Raw genomic sequence first — 15,871 nt, 5'->3', positions numbered from 1 at the left:
TGCCAATTTTACGCATCTATGTAATACCCCTGCAGTCAAACGCAATTTCTCAGCCTTCTCTGCCACGCCTCCATGCACTTCACGAAGGGTACTCGGGAATCCTACGTAGCTCCGTTGTCATGGTCATCTTGATGTCCTCCACGTCTTTTGGTGATCTCCTTGAGTTTGGGAAAGAGGAAAATCTCATACGGAGCCAGTTTGGGTAAGCAGAGAGTTTGCTCCAGCACGGCAATGTTCTTCTCGGCCAAGAACTGTCGGCCGCTCAGGGCGTTGTGAGCTGGCGCTTTGACATGATGAAGAAGCCTCAGGTTGTCCGGCTCCAACTCTAGCCTCTTCTCACACACCGAATGAAGCAAACATACCAGGATCTATTTGTTGATGTGGAATTCGATTGTCTGGCCCTGTGGCATGAACCCGCAGTGGCCGACACTCCTCTCATCAAAGAATGCAATGAAAATGACTTTGACTTTGGACTGCATCTGACTGTTTTTTTTTTTTTTTGTTTTTGTTTTGTTTTGTTTTGTTTTGCATGGCATGGCATGGCATGGCATGGCATGGCATGGCAAAGTTGCACAGAAGGCTCTGGCATTTGGTCTCCAGGTCGTCGTCAATAGATCCATGACTCATCACCTAGCAAGTCTGGTGGCGTTGGTCTTCTCGTCATCATTGCTAACTCTGCTCATTGCTTGGCAACCTGACACAGATGATATGTATATTATTATTATAAAAATTAAATAGTAGAGAGATGTCACAGTTACTCAATACTCTTGACCGATTACATTAAAGAAAAAAACTTTGAAATATATCTTTTGTGACACCTGTCCTGGAACATTTCTCGTTATGTGTTGCATGACAGTTTTAGCTAACCTTTACAGGGGTAATAGTCAGTATGCATTAATTGAGTTGTGAAAGAAAACGCAAAAAGCTGATTTTCCTGTATGTGTGCCTCTGTGTATGGAGGGTGGGTGCTCTTTCTGACCTTGTGACACACCTGTGTGCCATTAAATCGGCACTGATTCCCAGGTGGACGCTTCTGCCTCCCATTAGCCCTCCAACCATTTAGGTATCTAAGAAGAGGCCCTAGTCACAAGTCTCATATAATTGGAACACCTTTTTTTTGTTTTTTGGTTTGTTCATTGTTCATTTGACCATGACAACACACCTCGGGGTGGCAAACCCTTACGCAATTTCCAATTGCACCATCATACAGTAAACAAACCCTTCCATGCCATTTGACCATAGAAGAGTGATAAAGAGAAGGGAGTAAATGGCTTGCATCATGATTTTAGCCTTCTCTTCAACTGTCGTTGCATGCTTGGGAGGGAAACCAATCCTGGACATTATTTATATTTCAACAGGTAAGTTGATTCTAAAATAGAAAAGGTGGACATTTAGACATACTGTGGTTAACATGAGCATTGAGGGACTGGCTAATTAATTCAGTAGATGGCAAAAACAAACCAAACAAACAAACCACCAGAGACGTCGGACTCAGTGGTCCTGTCCTTTAACGCAGCTGTGCAAAAGGTAGAGTGACTCGGCTGTGCGACAGCCATGATACAATCTGTTCTAAGTATTTTTGGTTCCAGCAGGGTCCTTCATGTAACTGGCAGATTGTTATTTCTATGTAGAGCTGCCTTGGTCTGGTTTTAATCTTAGCCTTTGGCCACTTTTGACTATCTGCTGCAGTGTTTATTATACCAAACTTCATAGAGTCAGTATATTGTTAAAGTGACACTTGAGTTGGCTGAACATTGGCACTTATATAATAGGCATGTATGTAAAAATGATGTCAGCACCAAAATTCCAGCCTGGCAAGCCACACCCACGAAGAGAGTGCGTCTGGAGACAAAGAGCTTCACCGCGGCTTGTACTCAGTTCAAAATGAAACGGCTGTCTACGTCATAGCGGGGTGGCAAGTGTTGTTTTTGTGGCTTAGTTTGTCACTTTCTGTGTCTGAAGCGGTTATTAATTGCCGCCAAATTTCTGCACATTCCTACTCTTGCCCTACAACCTGTGAGAATATAAAAGCTATCGTGTGGTGCTGAAGGAAAGGAGATGCAGGAGGTGTATGACAGAAGACTTTACTAAACATCACTTAGGCAAAACAGGAAGAAAAAACTAAAAAACTAAAACTAACGGAAGTTGCAACAATAGTAACAACTCGTCCCGCAACACATCCCTCAACCTTTATTTCCGTGGGGGAGTTATGCCAGCAAACACCACGCAGCCCCCCCCCAGAATTCACCCATAGTCAAAACCCTCTAGCCTATGTGGAATCCACAACCCGCCCACGGCGGGTACGCAATGAAGGGGTCGGGCAGGGCCAACTGGAAGCGTCGACCCCCAGGTGGGAGGCGGAAAGCGCCGACAGGGCGCCCCAGGGAATCCCGGCAGAGTCCGGAGCAGCGGGGCGGGGAGGCCGGCCTCGGCGAGGACGTCGAGCCAGCACCAAAGGCCTGGAAAAGTCCACATGACCCGGCTTAACCCTGTCTACCGAGACGGTCTCAGGCTTACCCCCCGAATCAATGACAAGGTCCTTATCCCCATGTTGCAGGACCCTGAATGGCTCGTCATATGGGGGGCGCAGCGGGCCGCGGTGTGCACCCTGGCGGACGAAAACAGAATCCGCCGAGCGCAGGCCGGGTGGAAAATGGAAAACATGAGGGCCGTGCTGCATAGTGGAAACTGAAGCGAACGTGCCAAAAGTCTCCAGCAGGGAGGACCGTTGCTCAACTGGTGACCAGGGTCTCGGGGCATCCGGAATTAACTCCCCAGGCACCCGGAGGACCTGGCCATTAACGAGTTCGGCTGAACAGTAGGTCGTCCTTGTAGGTGCATCTGAGGCCGAGCATGACCCAAGGTAGTCTGTCCAACCAGTTGCTGTCCGTCAAGCTTGCACGCAGGGCTGCCTTCATCGAGTGGTGGAACCTTTCACACAACCCGTTGGCCTGGGGATGATAGAGGGCGGTGCGATGCAGCTTTACCCCCAGACCGTCAGCCACGGCATTCCATAGCTCAGAGGTGAACTGTGGCCTCCTCTCAGAAGATAGGTCGGACGGGGTACCAAAACGGGCCTCCCACGTGCTGATGAAAGCGCGGGCCACATCGGAGGACGCAGTCGAGGCGAGGGGAACGGCTTCAGGCCAGCGGGTTGTCCGGTCCACCATGGTGAAAATGTAGGAGAACCCGTGCAACGGGGGAAGCGGGCGCCACCAGGTCGACATTAACATGGTCAAACCTCCTTTTGGGAACAGCGAAATTTTCAAAAGGGGCCTTGCTGTGACGATGTACCTTAGCCCGCTGACAGGCCATTCAAGAATCCACCCAGGTCCGCACATCCTCCTTCAACCCCTGCCACACGAACCTCTGCGAAACTAACCTCACAGACGGTTTCCTACCGGGGTGAGAGAGGTTGTGCACCGCCAGTTCGCAGGGACCAGAGGGCGTGGCTGGCCAGTAGAAACACACACACAACAGCTTAATGCCCGACTGTCCCACTACCACCTCCTCCAGTCGCAATCCAGTGTCTGAAGCCTTGAGGGTTTGGATCCCAGGGTCTGAGGCCTGCTCCACGCTCATGTGGGCGTAATCGAGACCAAGCTGAGCAGTCCCCACCACCGCCTTGGAGAGGCAGTCTGCTACCACGTCGGACCTACCAGCAACTGGATGTCTGTGGTGTATTCGGATATGAACGACAACTGGTGCTGTTGACGGGCGGTCCGCGGTTCCGATATCTTGGACATTGAGAACGTGAGCGGCTTGTGGTCCACAAACGCTGTGGAGGGGCGGCCCTCCAGCAAAAAACGTAAATGGCGGACCGCCAGGAAGAGGGCGAGGAGCTTCCTGTCAAACGTGCTATATTTACTCTCCCTGGGAGTCACCCGGCGACTAAAGAAGGCACCATCCACCCACTGCTCATGCAGTGCACCGACCGCCAGATCCGAGGCGTCCGTCGTGACTGCGACCGGGGCCGTTGGTGATGGGTGGGCCAACATTGTGGCACGACCAATGGCTGCCTTGACGTTGTTGAAGGCGGTCTCCGCGTCAACCGTCCACTCAATAGGTTGGTTGGGGGATTTGCCTCTAAGGGCCTCATACGGCGGGTGCATAATGTGGGCCGCCTGGCGGATGAAACGGTGGTAGAACGTCACCATCCCGAGAAACTCCTGGAGAGCACGAGCGGTGGGCGGACGAGGGAATGCAGAGATGGTCTCCACCCTTTATGGAAGAGGGGCGGCCCCGTCCTTGGTGACAAGATGTCCCAGTAATTGGATGGACGACAACCCAAAAAGGCTCTTGGTCGGGTTAATGATCAGGCCGTGTGCAGCGAGTATTGTAAAGAGGTCTCTCAGATGTACAAGGTGCTCATCCACTGAGGAGCTGGCAACGAGTATATCGTCCAAATAAACAAAAACGAAGGACATATCTCTGACCACTGTGTCCATCAACCTCTGAAACGTCTGTGCTGCGTTTTTCAAGCCAAAAGGCATCCTCAAAAACTCACACAGCCCAAATGGAGTCACCACAGCCGTTTTGGGGATATCTGAGGGATGCACTGGAACCTGGTAATAACTGCGCACAAGGTCCACCTTGGAGAATACCCACTTTCCTGCCAGGTGCACAGAGAAATCCTGGATGTGGGGAACTGGGTAGTGGTCGGGCGTGGTCGCGTCATTAAGGCAGCGGTAGTCACCACACGGCCGCCACCCACCATCCGGCTTAGGCACAATGTGGAGAGGCGAGGCCCACGGGCTGTCCGAGCGCCGGATGATTCCCAGCTGTTCCAAGTTTGCGAACTCAGATTTGGCAACTGCCAGTCTGTCAGGATTGAGGCGTCGGGCTTTAGCGTGGACAAGCAGTCCTTCAGTGACAATGTAATGCTCAACTCCGTGCTTCGATGTGGTAACGGAGAATGTGGGCCGAGTCAAACAGGGGAACTTGTTCAGGAGGCGCTCGAACTTGTCACCCTCAGAGAGCGAGCTAGATAGACCGTCATATGATGCCTCGTCGCGGACACAAGGTATCGAGCAGAAAGTTTGCGCGTCCGCTAAACGTCCACCCTCGACATCCACCAGCAAACTGTAAGCACACAGGAAGTCAGCGCCAATGAGTGGAAAGGAGATGTCGGCCGTGACGAAGTTCCATGTGTATCGTTGGCGGCTGAAACACAAGTCCACAGCCCTCGTGCCATAAGAGCGGATGGGGGTGGGTGTCGTTTGCGGAAGACAAGGGTGGGCCATGTGTCCCGCCGGCAGCGTCGCTTGTCGTGGCAGGCAGTACACTAGCACCAGTGTCACAGAGGAACTTTAGGCCGGAAAGGGTGTCTTTGACAAACAACAGACAGTTTTTCACACCCGCGCTAATAGCTGCTATTGGGTGCAGGTTTATGCGTTTTCCCGCAGCGCCAAAACTGCAAAACCTCTTTGACTTAGTATCGAAGCGGGCATAAAAATAGTACGTGTCATGGCTGTCAGTGGTAGCGGAACCCTTGCTCACCCGTGCCCCATTGTCCGGCGGGGTGTAACTGCGCGTCGGGGCCAGCACGTCGAGAGCGAAATGCTGGGTAGCGAGGAAGAAGCAGTCCGCCTCCTCTGCTAGAGCACGGGGTTCGGTGATCGTTGTGTTGGCAAGCGCAGTCCAAACATGTGGTGGCATGTGGCGGGGAAACAGTTCAATAAAAAGAAAATTATGTTCCTCATCGCCAAGTAGGTTCAGCATCTTCTCCATAAGCTCAGAAGGCTTACTGTCCCCCAGTCCCTTGATAGCAAAAAGCCGTCCAGCACGCTCCGACCGTGACAATTCGAAGGTCTTGAGGAGAAGAGCCTTGAACGCTGCATACTTAAAGCGAGCAGGAGGAGATGTGATGAAGCCCACCACTCTTGCGGCAGTAGCACACCCTAGTGCCAAAACGACATAGTAGTAGCGCGTGTCGTCATCAGCAATCCCGTGCAGGGCGAATTGAGCCTCCGTCTGCGCGAACCCGGTCGTCGCGGACGCCTCCCAAAACTGATGCAACTTGAGAACAACGTTACTTGTCGCCATGTTCGATACAGCCACTGAAACTTCAGTACTGACGTCGGGGTCACCAGTGTGGTGCTGAAGGAAAGGAGATGCAGGAGGTGTATCACAGAAGACTTTACTGAACATCACTTAGGCAAAACAGGAAGAACAAAATAACTAAACGGAAGTTGCAACCCTAATAACAACTCGTTCCCCAACACATCCCTCAACCTTTAGTTCCGTGGGGGAATTATGCCAGTAAACACCACAATCTGCACATGTATTTGGATTTATTTACATCAAATGTGAGTTCCTATGAGGAAAAGCCACTATCACATCGACAAGATCAAAAATATTGTGCTGATTGTTTTGGAATTTTGGTGGCAATTTGGTGGTTGTTGTAGTTTTGGGGCATTTGACGACGCTAAGGTTTTATTGTAGCTTCATAGGCAGACAGGCAGGCAGGCAACCATGGCTGTTAGCTCCCGTGGCTTGTCGAGGCAAAATTAGCTTTCGACGGCTAACCAGCAAAGGTTAGCAGAACGAGATCAGTTTCTTACCAGACATGGGATTTCGTGTCTCGCACGCCTATCCCACTTATGCAGTCAGGTAGGAGTAGCTCCACAGCGCCAGCGGTCAGCGAGCCAGTCAGCCGAAGAGCACTCAGCAAGAGCACAGGCAGTGTGGAGCCCCAGCCGTAGCGGGGCAAATGCTATTTCTGTCCAGCCAGAGATTCAGCTCAGCATCATGGTGCGGCGTGTGCTTGCAAATAACCAGTGGCCGCTTCGAGAAACTGGATGGATGGGCTTTGAAAATATATCTTGCGTCCATCTTTTCCTAATCAAAAAAAAAAAAAAAAAACATTAATTGATCTTAGTAGAAAATGGACCATCCGGGCCGGATGATCCCTTTAATTCGCCATTAAATACCACCATTGAGGTATGGAAGGGCCAAAGAACCTGCAAAAATACTGAATACTGTCTTGTGTTGATACACTAATATCTAAGTGAAAATAAATTAAGCTTCTATTTCAAGTGATACCAATTTAGGCACACCCTTACACTATCTAAAATCAGCAGGAAGCCTGGGCTGAATCATCTCCATACAGTGATTAACAACATCTCCCAAGGGAGGATTCTGAAAGTCGATGGTAGGAAGGAAGTGAAGTTAGATTTTAATTAGATACACAAAGAAGACTGCCGTAGGCATGCTCCTGGACTTGACAAGGACCAGCAATGTTATCCGTGAATTCTACACTTCATGCACAACATCTCCACAGAGACTGTTCAGCCATACGCCCCGCCATTTCAAACCAAAAGTAATTCAATTTCAAGGAATTTTCATTTTCTTTTCCCCCCACTTTTTTCCCCCTCTGAGGATAACAACATAGCCAAAAGATATTCAGCGAGGACAATATTCTAATAAGAGGTTGTTTACGGTATCAGTCAGGTCCATTACAGAGGACACTAAATGGGTACTATTATTTTCCTTTCATCATCTCCATGTGTACAGTCACATGCAATGACAAAGTACGTGCCACAAATGAATTCAGTAAAACAAAACAAAGTGTGTGTGTAACATTTGTACATGTGTGATTGGCTGAAAAAACTTTGCCTTGCACTTTCTTTCATTTCTCTTTGTCTATGTGCAATCAGCTGAAGTTCACTGGATTAAATATTTGGATAGCCTATGGCAGTTTGCCCAAAACCGATCCTCGCGAGCCCCTATTCAGCCTATTTTTACATGTTTCCCTCTCAAACACACCTGATTCAAAATATTAGGATCGTCATCAGGCTTCTACAACGCTTGCTGATGAGCTCATTCAAATCAGGTGTGTTGGAGGAGGGAGACATGTAAAACAGGCTGAAAAGGGGCTCTCGACGACCGGACTTGCATGGGCACTCCTGGCCTATGGTTTAATAGTTTTATGTAGGTAATAATATCCAAACACAAAGAGAATACACTGGATGCATTTTTTGAGCCTCTGTGTTGGCTTAAGAGTTTTGTGTTACAGTTTTACTTAAAGCATGTTCGCATTTTGTGTGCTCATAGTAACATAATGCACTGTATACAAATTAATATATACAAACCTTGATTTGTTTTATTGCTTATAGCGTTTAAAGCGCTAAGGTGGAAATCTGTTATATTAGTTTGTGTTGCATGCATTACACCCCGATGGACTGATCTACAAACACTTAGGTTGCTCCACTTCTCTGGAAGAAACCTTTCTTCAGCAAGAAGATGGGTAGTGGGTCTGGCAGCATTATTTTACAATGAACCAAAATATACTGACAGTGAGGACAACAAATGAGTGGCTCTAGTAGAACATTTTATTAAACATTAATTTACATTCACATTGATTTTTTAAATAATCAATAAATATGGTTTAGGCCAATAAAAATGTGCAGCGGGCTGCAGAAGCGCTATTGGGCCGAATTGTACTTGCCCCTGATGAATTTGATATTAGGGAGTGATTTTATTTATTTATGTATTTATTTATTATGCATTAATTGCATTTTATGGTGATTCCAATCGCAGCCAGTTTGTTTTCTTTCTTTCCGTGTTCTTTGAATTTACCAATTTCAAGCGAGTCGTGACTGTTCCATTTATGGACACCAGATGGCGACACGTGGCTTCGAGGCAACCATGTGTTGCACGACGTCTGCAGACTTATGCGAACGTGAGGTTAGTGGGCAGGATCGCGATCATTTGGACAGACGGGAAAGAGGAGAAAGTGAGCTGAGCTCCGCCAAGGAGGAAAGAGACAGTCAGAGCAGCAAGACCGCTGAGGCTAAACTCTGTCGCAGACGCTCACCCAGTCACTCAGAGGTTACACGCTCAGGAACTTGACTTGAAGTTGCCAATTTTTTTTTTTTTTTGCTTTTCTCGAACTACAATTTCTGACTGGTGGATGTTAAAAGCTGACCAAGGTATAACGCAGAGTCGAAGGAATGTATCTAAGTCGGACCGTGGTGAGCGGGTGTCTCCGGGGATGTCCAGGCTGGATGGTCGTGCTGTTCCTCGGCTTTCTGGACTTCGGCGCGTCCGGTGAGTCTCCAAACTTTTGAAACCACTCTCCCCTCTACACGCACGCACACACACACACACACACGCACACCCACCCCCACACGCACACACACTCACACACACACACACACACACACACACCGCATTTCTCCGCGTGGGTTCAAACATCTGTCAAAAGTCACTGCATTGATTTTTCTGTGATGCTGTGTTCATCACGGAAGTTGGAAAGGCAATTTAGGTCACCCAACACCATGCATGCCACTATGCATGTCTTTGTTTGCCTCCCAGATTGGTTTTGCTTGGCCGTGATAAAACCATACGTGTAATTTAAACAGTGCCCCTTGCAAACAAAGCGACCTCCCCTCTCATGTAAATGATCTTTGCTATTTAGTTGATGGGGCCCATTGTCAGTGAGCAGCATCCACACGGGGAAGGACTTGACTCCTCAGGTCCACAATGGGAGCCCCTTAGGCGCTCAGCTGTACAGCTATTGTGCCAGTCCTCAGTCACTTAAAGATAAGCAGGAGGTCTATCTATCTATCTATCTATCTATCTATCTATCTATCTATCTATCTATCTATCTATCTATCTATCTATCTATCTATCTATCTATCTATCTATCTATCTATCTATCTATCTATCTATCTATCTAGATGTCTGATTTCTTTTTTGAAAGTGTTGGAGAACTTAAAAGTTAAAGACCAGCATGCGTGCTCTGAGTTTGACATTTTATGTGCACCCATATGACACTTCAATCAGGTACACCAGTAAAATGTCATGAGTTGTACTCTGTTGGTTATTGTAATATTTGTGGGACCTTATATACAGTAGCTATGTGACTTTTGTTTCTTTAAAGTTGGGTTCTTGTCCTCTCCACCTTCCTTGCTCCAAGAATAGGACCTTCACATCCTCAGCTGTGATACAGTATTAGGGAATGGACTTGCCATTTTGGATTTTTCTCTCTGGAGGGAAACACTATTTGCACATATACATATGATACAATCACTGCATACAATAGAGAAGTATTCACACGGACTATAGCAACATTTATAACCCTTTAAACCATGTCAAAAATGAATGTCTTTGTGTAAGCTGATTTTCTTTGTTGATGTAGCTTCTCTATTCGATACCATTAGTCTGCCTAATGTTTTAGCCAGTGAGAATTTCAGATGGTAGTATTTTTATTTACTGGCAAAGCTGATTATTGTTGTGGACCTTCATCTATCTCAAATTTTCCGTGTATGTTATGAATAAAAGCCCAACTTTTTTTGTGTTTTTGTTTCTAATATTGTTGAAGTCAGAGTTGAGCTCTGGCACCAATAGCCTTGAGTTTTTTTTTTTTTTTTTTTTTTTTTTAACAGATGAAGATGTTTTCTCTGGCGATCACACTGTAATTAGTATGTTCATAGAAAAAAGAATATGAGGAGATGACTGCAGTAGTCTATCTACAATATGTTTGTGGTGTGGAAGTGACTCAGGACACACCAGGAAGAAACTGAAAGGCATGGCTGCACCTTTAGTTGCTGCCGCCAGGTTTCTAATACAAGTGACTGGTATTTATTTCATGTTACATGGCCACTAGTTGAATCAATATTTGTATTCATTCACCACCAGACATTTTCAGACCCGCTTTTACTAAAAAAAAAAAAAAAAAATTGAAAAAATATAAATGCGTTCCTAGGATTGAATGGCTTCACTGTGAAAAGACAAGTAAATTCGTTAATGGCAAGGAATGAGTTTATAGATTTTCTTTCACATCCAAATAGTCTAACATGGGACCTGAACCTTGAAACTGCCCCTATTTTTCGAATATTATGACAAATTAATCAACTGCAAATCAATGGCAAACATACTTTGGATTGGCACCAAATTGCACACCATTGATACACACACCCCACATTTGTTTTAAAATTTATTTTCAAAGGCCCATGATAAAATAAGAAGTGAGACATTTAATGATCATTGGTCCACCCCTCAACAAAATTTGTGAGAATAAAAAACTGTTAACAAACGAAAGGCATTGAGAACTTCTAAGGAGGTAATAAAAGTAGCAGTTATTAATCACCAGTTACTGCATTAAAGCCATATGTTTTTATGAGAGAAAAAAACAGAGTAAGTATAATTTTGTCTGATTTCAGTGCGTGTTGTGGTCAAAGGAAGATATTAGATGCTGACTTTGGGAAACACATCAGAACGTTAATAAAATGCTAATGCTGTGGATTATTAATATTATTATTATTATTTTTTTTTTGAAGTAGCAGTCTGATGAGTTGTGCAATCAGAAACTGTGTCCAGTTACATATTCCAGCTGGCATCAGATATTATAAACCAAGTCTTTTCATCCTGTGGAAAATGCATGCTCCTCAAGAAATATTGAAATCAATTACAGAGCTTCTTCTTAGTGTTTAGAAAGGAAGTTGTGCAATGCTTTTCAAACATGCTCTTCTAACTTTTATTTATTTGCATCATCATCATTGTTGGCTGCTCTACACCAAGCTGGAAACATTTCTCCAATTCCTTCACATTAAAAAAAAATATGCATTTGAAGGGGTAATCTGAAATCTGAATATTCTATCTTGCAGCGGGCAAATCAGATTTCCAGAAAGATGTGCAAATATTCTATGGAAATGTGTCCGCCGTATGGCGTCATTTCAAAATCTGCCCATTTTCCTCCCATCAATCAAGCTGTGCCCTTAAGCTGCAAAGTAATAATCTGTGACAAGCCTATAAAAATAAATTGACTACAATGTTTTCCGACTACATAAATTGTGTATGTGCTGGTGACGCGGGGCATTCATTTGAGAAGGTAAAAGGGTCCTCTGCAGAGCACAGGCCCCCATGTGAAATCTGTTTAGAATTGCATTTAGCTATTTAATAACACTCAGGAAGCCTATAGATCATGTTGGGCCCAGCTGTCATGCTGCAGTCTGCAACGGAGCGCCATGTTGACACTAAAGGCACTTCACATCTGGGGGGTGATGAAGAGGGAGGGGGCCAGTAATGTATTAGGGCTTGTCCAGATCTGTGTGCTGCTCTGTGTCATCTGACATTTTGACAGACATTATGGAAGCAATTTACAAGCAGGTTAAAAAAGAGGTGTTGCACTGTTAGCAGTGTCATCCTCCTTCCACTGATCAGCTACGAAGGTCCTTGGACGCATTCTTTGGATTTGTCAACTTTTCTAATGAATGTTGGCGAAAATCAGGGGGTCTGCTCTGTCATTAGTGATATTTAGAGACTTTTAGATGACTTTTTTGACACCGCACGAATGTTTGGGAAAGTGTTTGCGAAAGACAGGTAGTGACTATTTGGGACAGTTTTGTGAATATTAGCAATGATTTGCCACCTTTTGGGAATCTTTGAGACCTTTTGCCAACCCCTGGAGGAGTAGCAGGTAAATCTCTGGACGCAACACAATAAAAAGGTGTGCAAAGCTTCATCAGGATTCAATTTTTCTGCTGTCCACTGAAGATGGATTTGGATAATAACAAGAAAAACTATAACTTACAGGTTGGTGCAGGCTGGACCTTGTCTTCAAATATCTTTCACAAACTTCACCACCTGTATTTTGCTGTTTGTGTCCTTAAACAGGAAGTCAACCCAAACATATTTTTTTCAGGAGTATGTTCTATGCAGACCTACTAGTTGAAAAAGGCATTATGATTAATATTGAGTTTGTGGAATATGAGTTAAGCAGAAAGTCCACCCGTTTTTAGCCATCTCAGTGGTGGCCATTTTGTTTTATATATATATATATATATATATATATATATATATATATATATATATATATATATATATATATATATATATATATATATATATATATAAATCTCAGATGCTCAGATAACGACCAATCATGGCTCAGCTTCAGAAAACAAGTGAGCTGTGATTGGTCGTCACCTGAGCCCCGAGCATCTGCGATGTCATTTTCAGTCGATAGAAGTGACAATATGGCTGCCCCTTGAGATGGCTAGATTTTGCTGCTTTAACTCATATTCCACAAACGCATTATTTATCAGAACGCCTTGTTTCAACTCGTGGGACTGCAGAGAACATATTCTTGAAAAAATGTGTTTGAGTTGACTTCCACTTTAAACTCATCCAATCGGGTGTTGTAAAACATATGGTACTCCTCATTGTGCCATTTCCTCTTGCCTGGAATGATGATCCATATGGAGAATGGGTGCTGATATGTCACTGAGCAGTGAATGCTTGTGAATTCTATGCATCATTGGGTTGATATTGGAACCATGGTCATGTGGTCTCTAGCATTAGTGAATAAAAAAGAACTTTGGCTTACGACCGTTAACAAATGCTCATGACTGTTTTGCAATTGCTTGCCACTGTTAGCGAAAAATCCAAGCAAGCAAAAAAGTGTTTACGACAACTAAATGTGTGATGATGTGATCATGTTTGTAACCTCTTACGAATCCTGATGAAACCCAAAATTCGCTAGATTTGCAACCATTCAAAGTTCAGTGATTATTTTCCCCCAACAGTTCTATCAGAAATCAAAAAGACATTTTCTTCAGACAAACCTTGATTTTTATACGAAAAAATATCTTATTATCAGTAGGGATCTAACAATATTCAATGCTCACGGTTTGGTTTTAATCACAGTATCACGGTACAAGAATTACTGCGATATTGCGGGAAACCTCACGGTACTGCATTAAGCCTCTTTGTGATATTGCAGGAAGGTTCCCAATATACGGTCTGTGCGTTTTCCCATAGGTTTCTGTCTTCAAATATGTGTCACCATTCACTTCTGTCCCTGTCCATCTAATGCAGGGGTCACCAACTCCGGTCCTTGAGGGCGCCTCTCCTGCAGGTTTTCCATCTCTCCCTGCTGTAACACACCTGCTAAAATGATCAGCTCATCAGCCAGCTCTTGAGAAGCCTGGTAACGATCCTGATCTTTTTAACAGGTGTGTTACAGCAGGGAGAGATGGAAAACCTGCAGGACAGGTGCCCTAGAGGACCGGAGTTAGTGACCCCTAATCTAATGTTTACATTTATATACCTCGAAAACGCTATTATTGCTGCAATAATAATGATGCTATGCGCACAGTAACAGAACTGTCCATTGAGAAATTGACTGTTCATTAATTTGACTGATAGAAACAGTAAATAAAATAATCAACTAACATTGTTGGTTTCTTTTTCTTTGCTTACTGATATCTTAATTAAATTTCGAGGGTTATCTCGTCTGATTTGTGGTAAAGCAGAGGTCCAACGGCCACCGTTTCAGGCCAGATGACGGCACGTCACCTATGCCGGTTTGAGTGACCCCTCTCGTCCAATCGGATGCAAGCTGCACTCAGACATGGGTAAGCCACGACCCGGGGCCGCAAAGTGTGTTCCAAGTGTCCATAATCAATGCGTTCTTCACTTCACATTACTTCTATTTTTTTTAGTCTATTTTTTTAATCATGAGATCAAAGTACACCCTTTATGTAAACCTGTTAGCGGGCAAAGGTTGGCTTTAGGTTTTACACATAGGTATGGAAGTAATGTCTCATTGGCCAGTCAGCCAATCATTAGTGTGTTTCATGTAATGTCACATTTTCACTTGGATTAGGTTAGGCCAATCGGGCGCATTGGCTGCACAACCCGAAAAAAATGCTTGTGGAGTGCTTCCAGGCAACGTGCCAGACACAATTACATTTTAAGTAGGACTATTGAATACCCTGAGATTTGTGACATCCCTAGCCCCCCCCCGCCCCCTAGATTTCTGGGATTGAATGGCTGGACTGTGAAAAGACAGGTAAATTCGTCAATGGTGGTGAATGAGTTAAAGATCTGAAATTGCAAAGTCAGAAAAAAATATCATCTGCATTAGAGTTGCATTAAGGCAACAAATGTTCAAACGAAGAAAGGAAGTGAGGTGCGCACGAATGGCCAGCCAGCATGGAGTTGTTTTGAATCCCAAAGAACAAAACACTTTCTTGTTACAAGGTTGTTGTCATGGAAGAGTCTTCCAAACAGTATGTGAGATGTAAGTGACCATGGCAGTTTGTGCAAGATGTGAATATTAAGATAAAAGTCAAATACGTATGTAACTCGCACCCTTCTCTGCTACTTCATTATCAGGAACATGTGTCTGCTAAATGTCAATGCTAAAGTATGATGAACTTCTTAAAGGACAGTGTATGCTAATGTTTGCTTTAACTCTCTTAAAAAATATGCAGAACATTTCTTTCCAAATGTATCACGTAGCCTGTGTTTAATGTTTCTATCTCCCTTGTGTGATGTGGAATTCACTTATTATGGAGTTTTCTTAGGATGTGTGGTCATAGCAAAGGTTGCACGTCTTTTCCACTAAATTATTGTCTGGAATGTCCTGACAATATGCTTAGTTGGTAGAAGAATCTTTTAGGAGATGGATTTAGGGTTTGCTTTTTTTGGTATTGATCTACGCTATGCCAAACCAGGGTTTTATGTGAATACTAAGAATTCAACTTCGGGTAATATTGGCCGAAAACTGCTCTGACTTCCTGAAAATGGATTGTGTGGAGCAAGTTTACTTTTTAGTGGTCACCATGCTATGGCAAAGCAGGCCTTCTATCACGGGATAAACACGCTTCCCTCTGATCTTTACTGGAGACGTTTGATAAAGCTTCTACCACTGTAAACTGTAGCCATGCGTGAAAACCTTTTCCTGCAATTTACTGTCTACTTAGGAGGTCAGTCTGTTAGAGGGAGGAAAAAAAACGTCATGGCCCAGGCCAAAGGTTTTAGTTTATAGTCACAATATGTAGTTATATGACTTTTAAATAACAGCTTCAGAATTCTGTGAAGAGTTTCTCTGTCATCGCCATGGCAACCAATGTGTCAC

At 44.6% G+C, this 15,871-nt stretch overlaps 2 protein-coding genes across 2 annotated transcripts in view; one reads left to right on the top strand and one right to left on the bottom strand.

Moving 5' to 3' along the window:
• Positions 1-2,798: 2,798 nt before the first annotated feature.
• Positions 2,799-6,045, bottom strand: LOC147138109 (uncharacterized). Its single transcript, XM_086047525.1, is given in 6 exon segments — positions 2,799-3,209; positions 3,211-3,603; positions 3,660-4,255; positions 4,343-5,307; positions 5,462-5,597; positions 5,748-6,045. Coding segments are annotated over 6 exon segments (2,799 nt in total).
• A 2,665-nt stretch (positions 6,046-8,710) lies between these two features.
• Positions 8,711-15,871, top strand: part of ror1 (receptor tyrosine kinase-like orphan receptor 1) — a 135,459-nt gene continuing 128,298 nt past the window's right edge. The window contains exon 1 of the mRNA XM_086048305.1: positions 8,711-9,051. Coding sequence (XP_085904431.1) covers positions 8,955-9,051 — 97 coding nt within the window. The 5' untranslated portion in view covers positions 8,711-8,954. The remainder of the gene's footprint in view (positions 9,052-15,871) is intronic.

Source organism: Filicampus tigris, chromosome 12 (assembly GCF_054856515.1).
Source record: "Filicampus tigris isolate MCC_2025a chromosome 12, RoL_Ftig_1.0, whole genome shotgun sequence".
Lineage (NCBI taxonomy): Eukaryota > Metazoa > Chordata > Actinopteri > Syngnathiformes > Syngnathidae > Filicampus > Filicampus tigris.
This window is presented reverse-complemented; position numbering and strand designations above follow the sequence as displayed.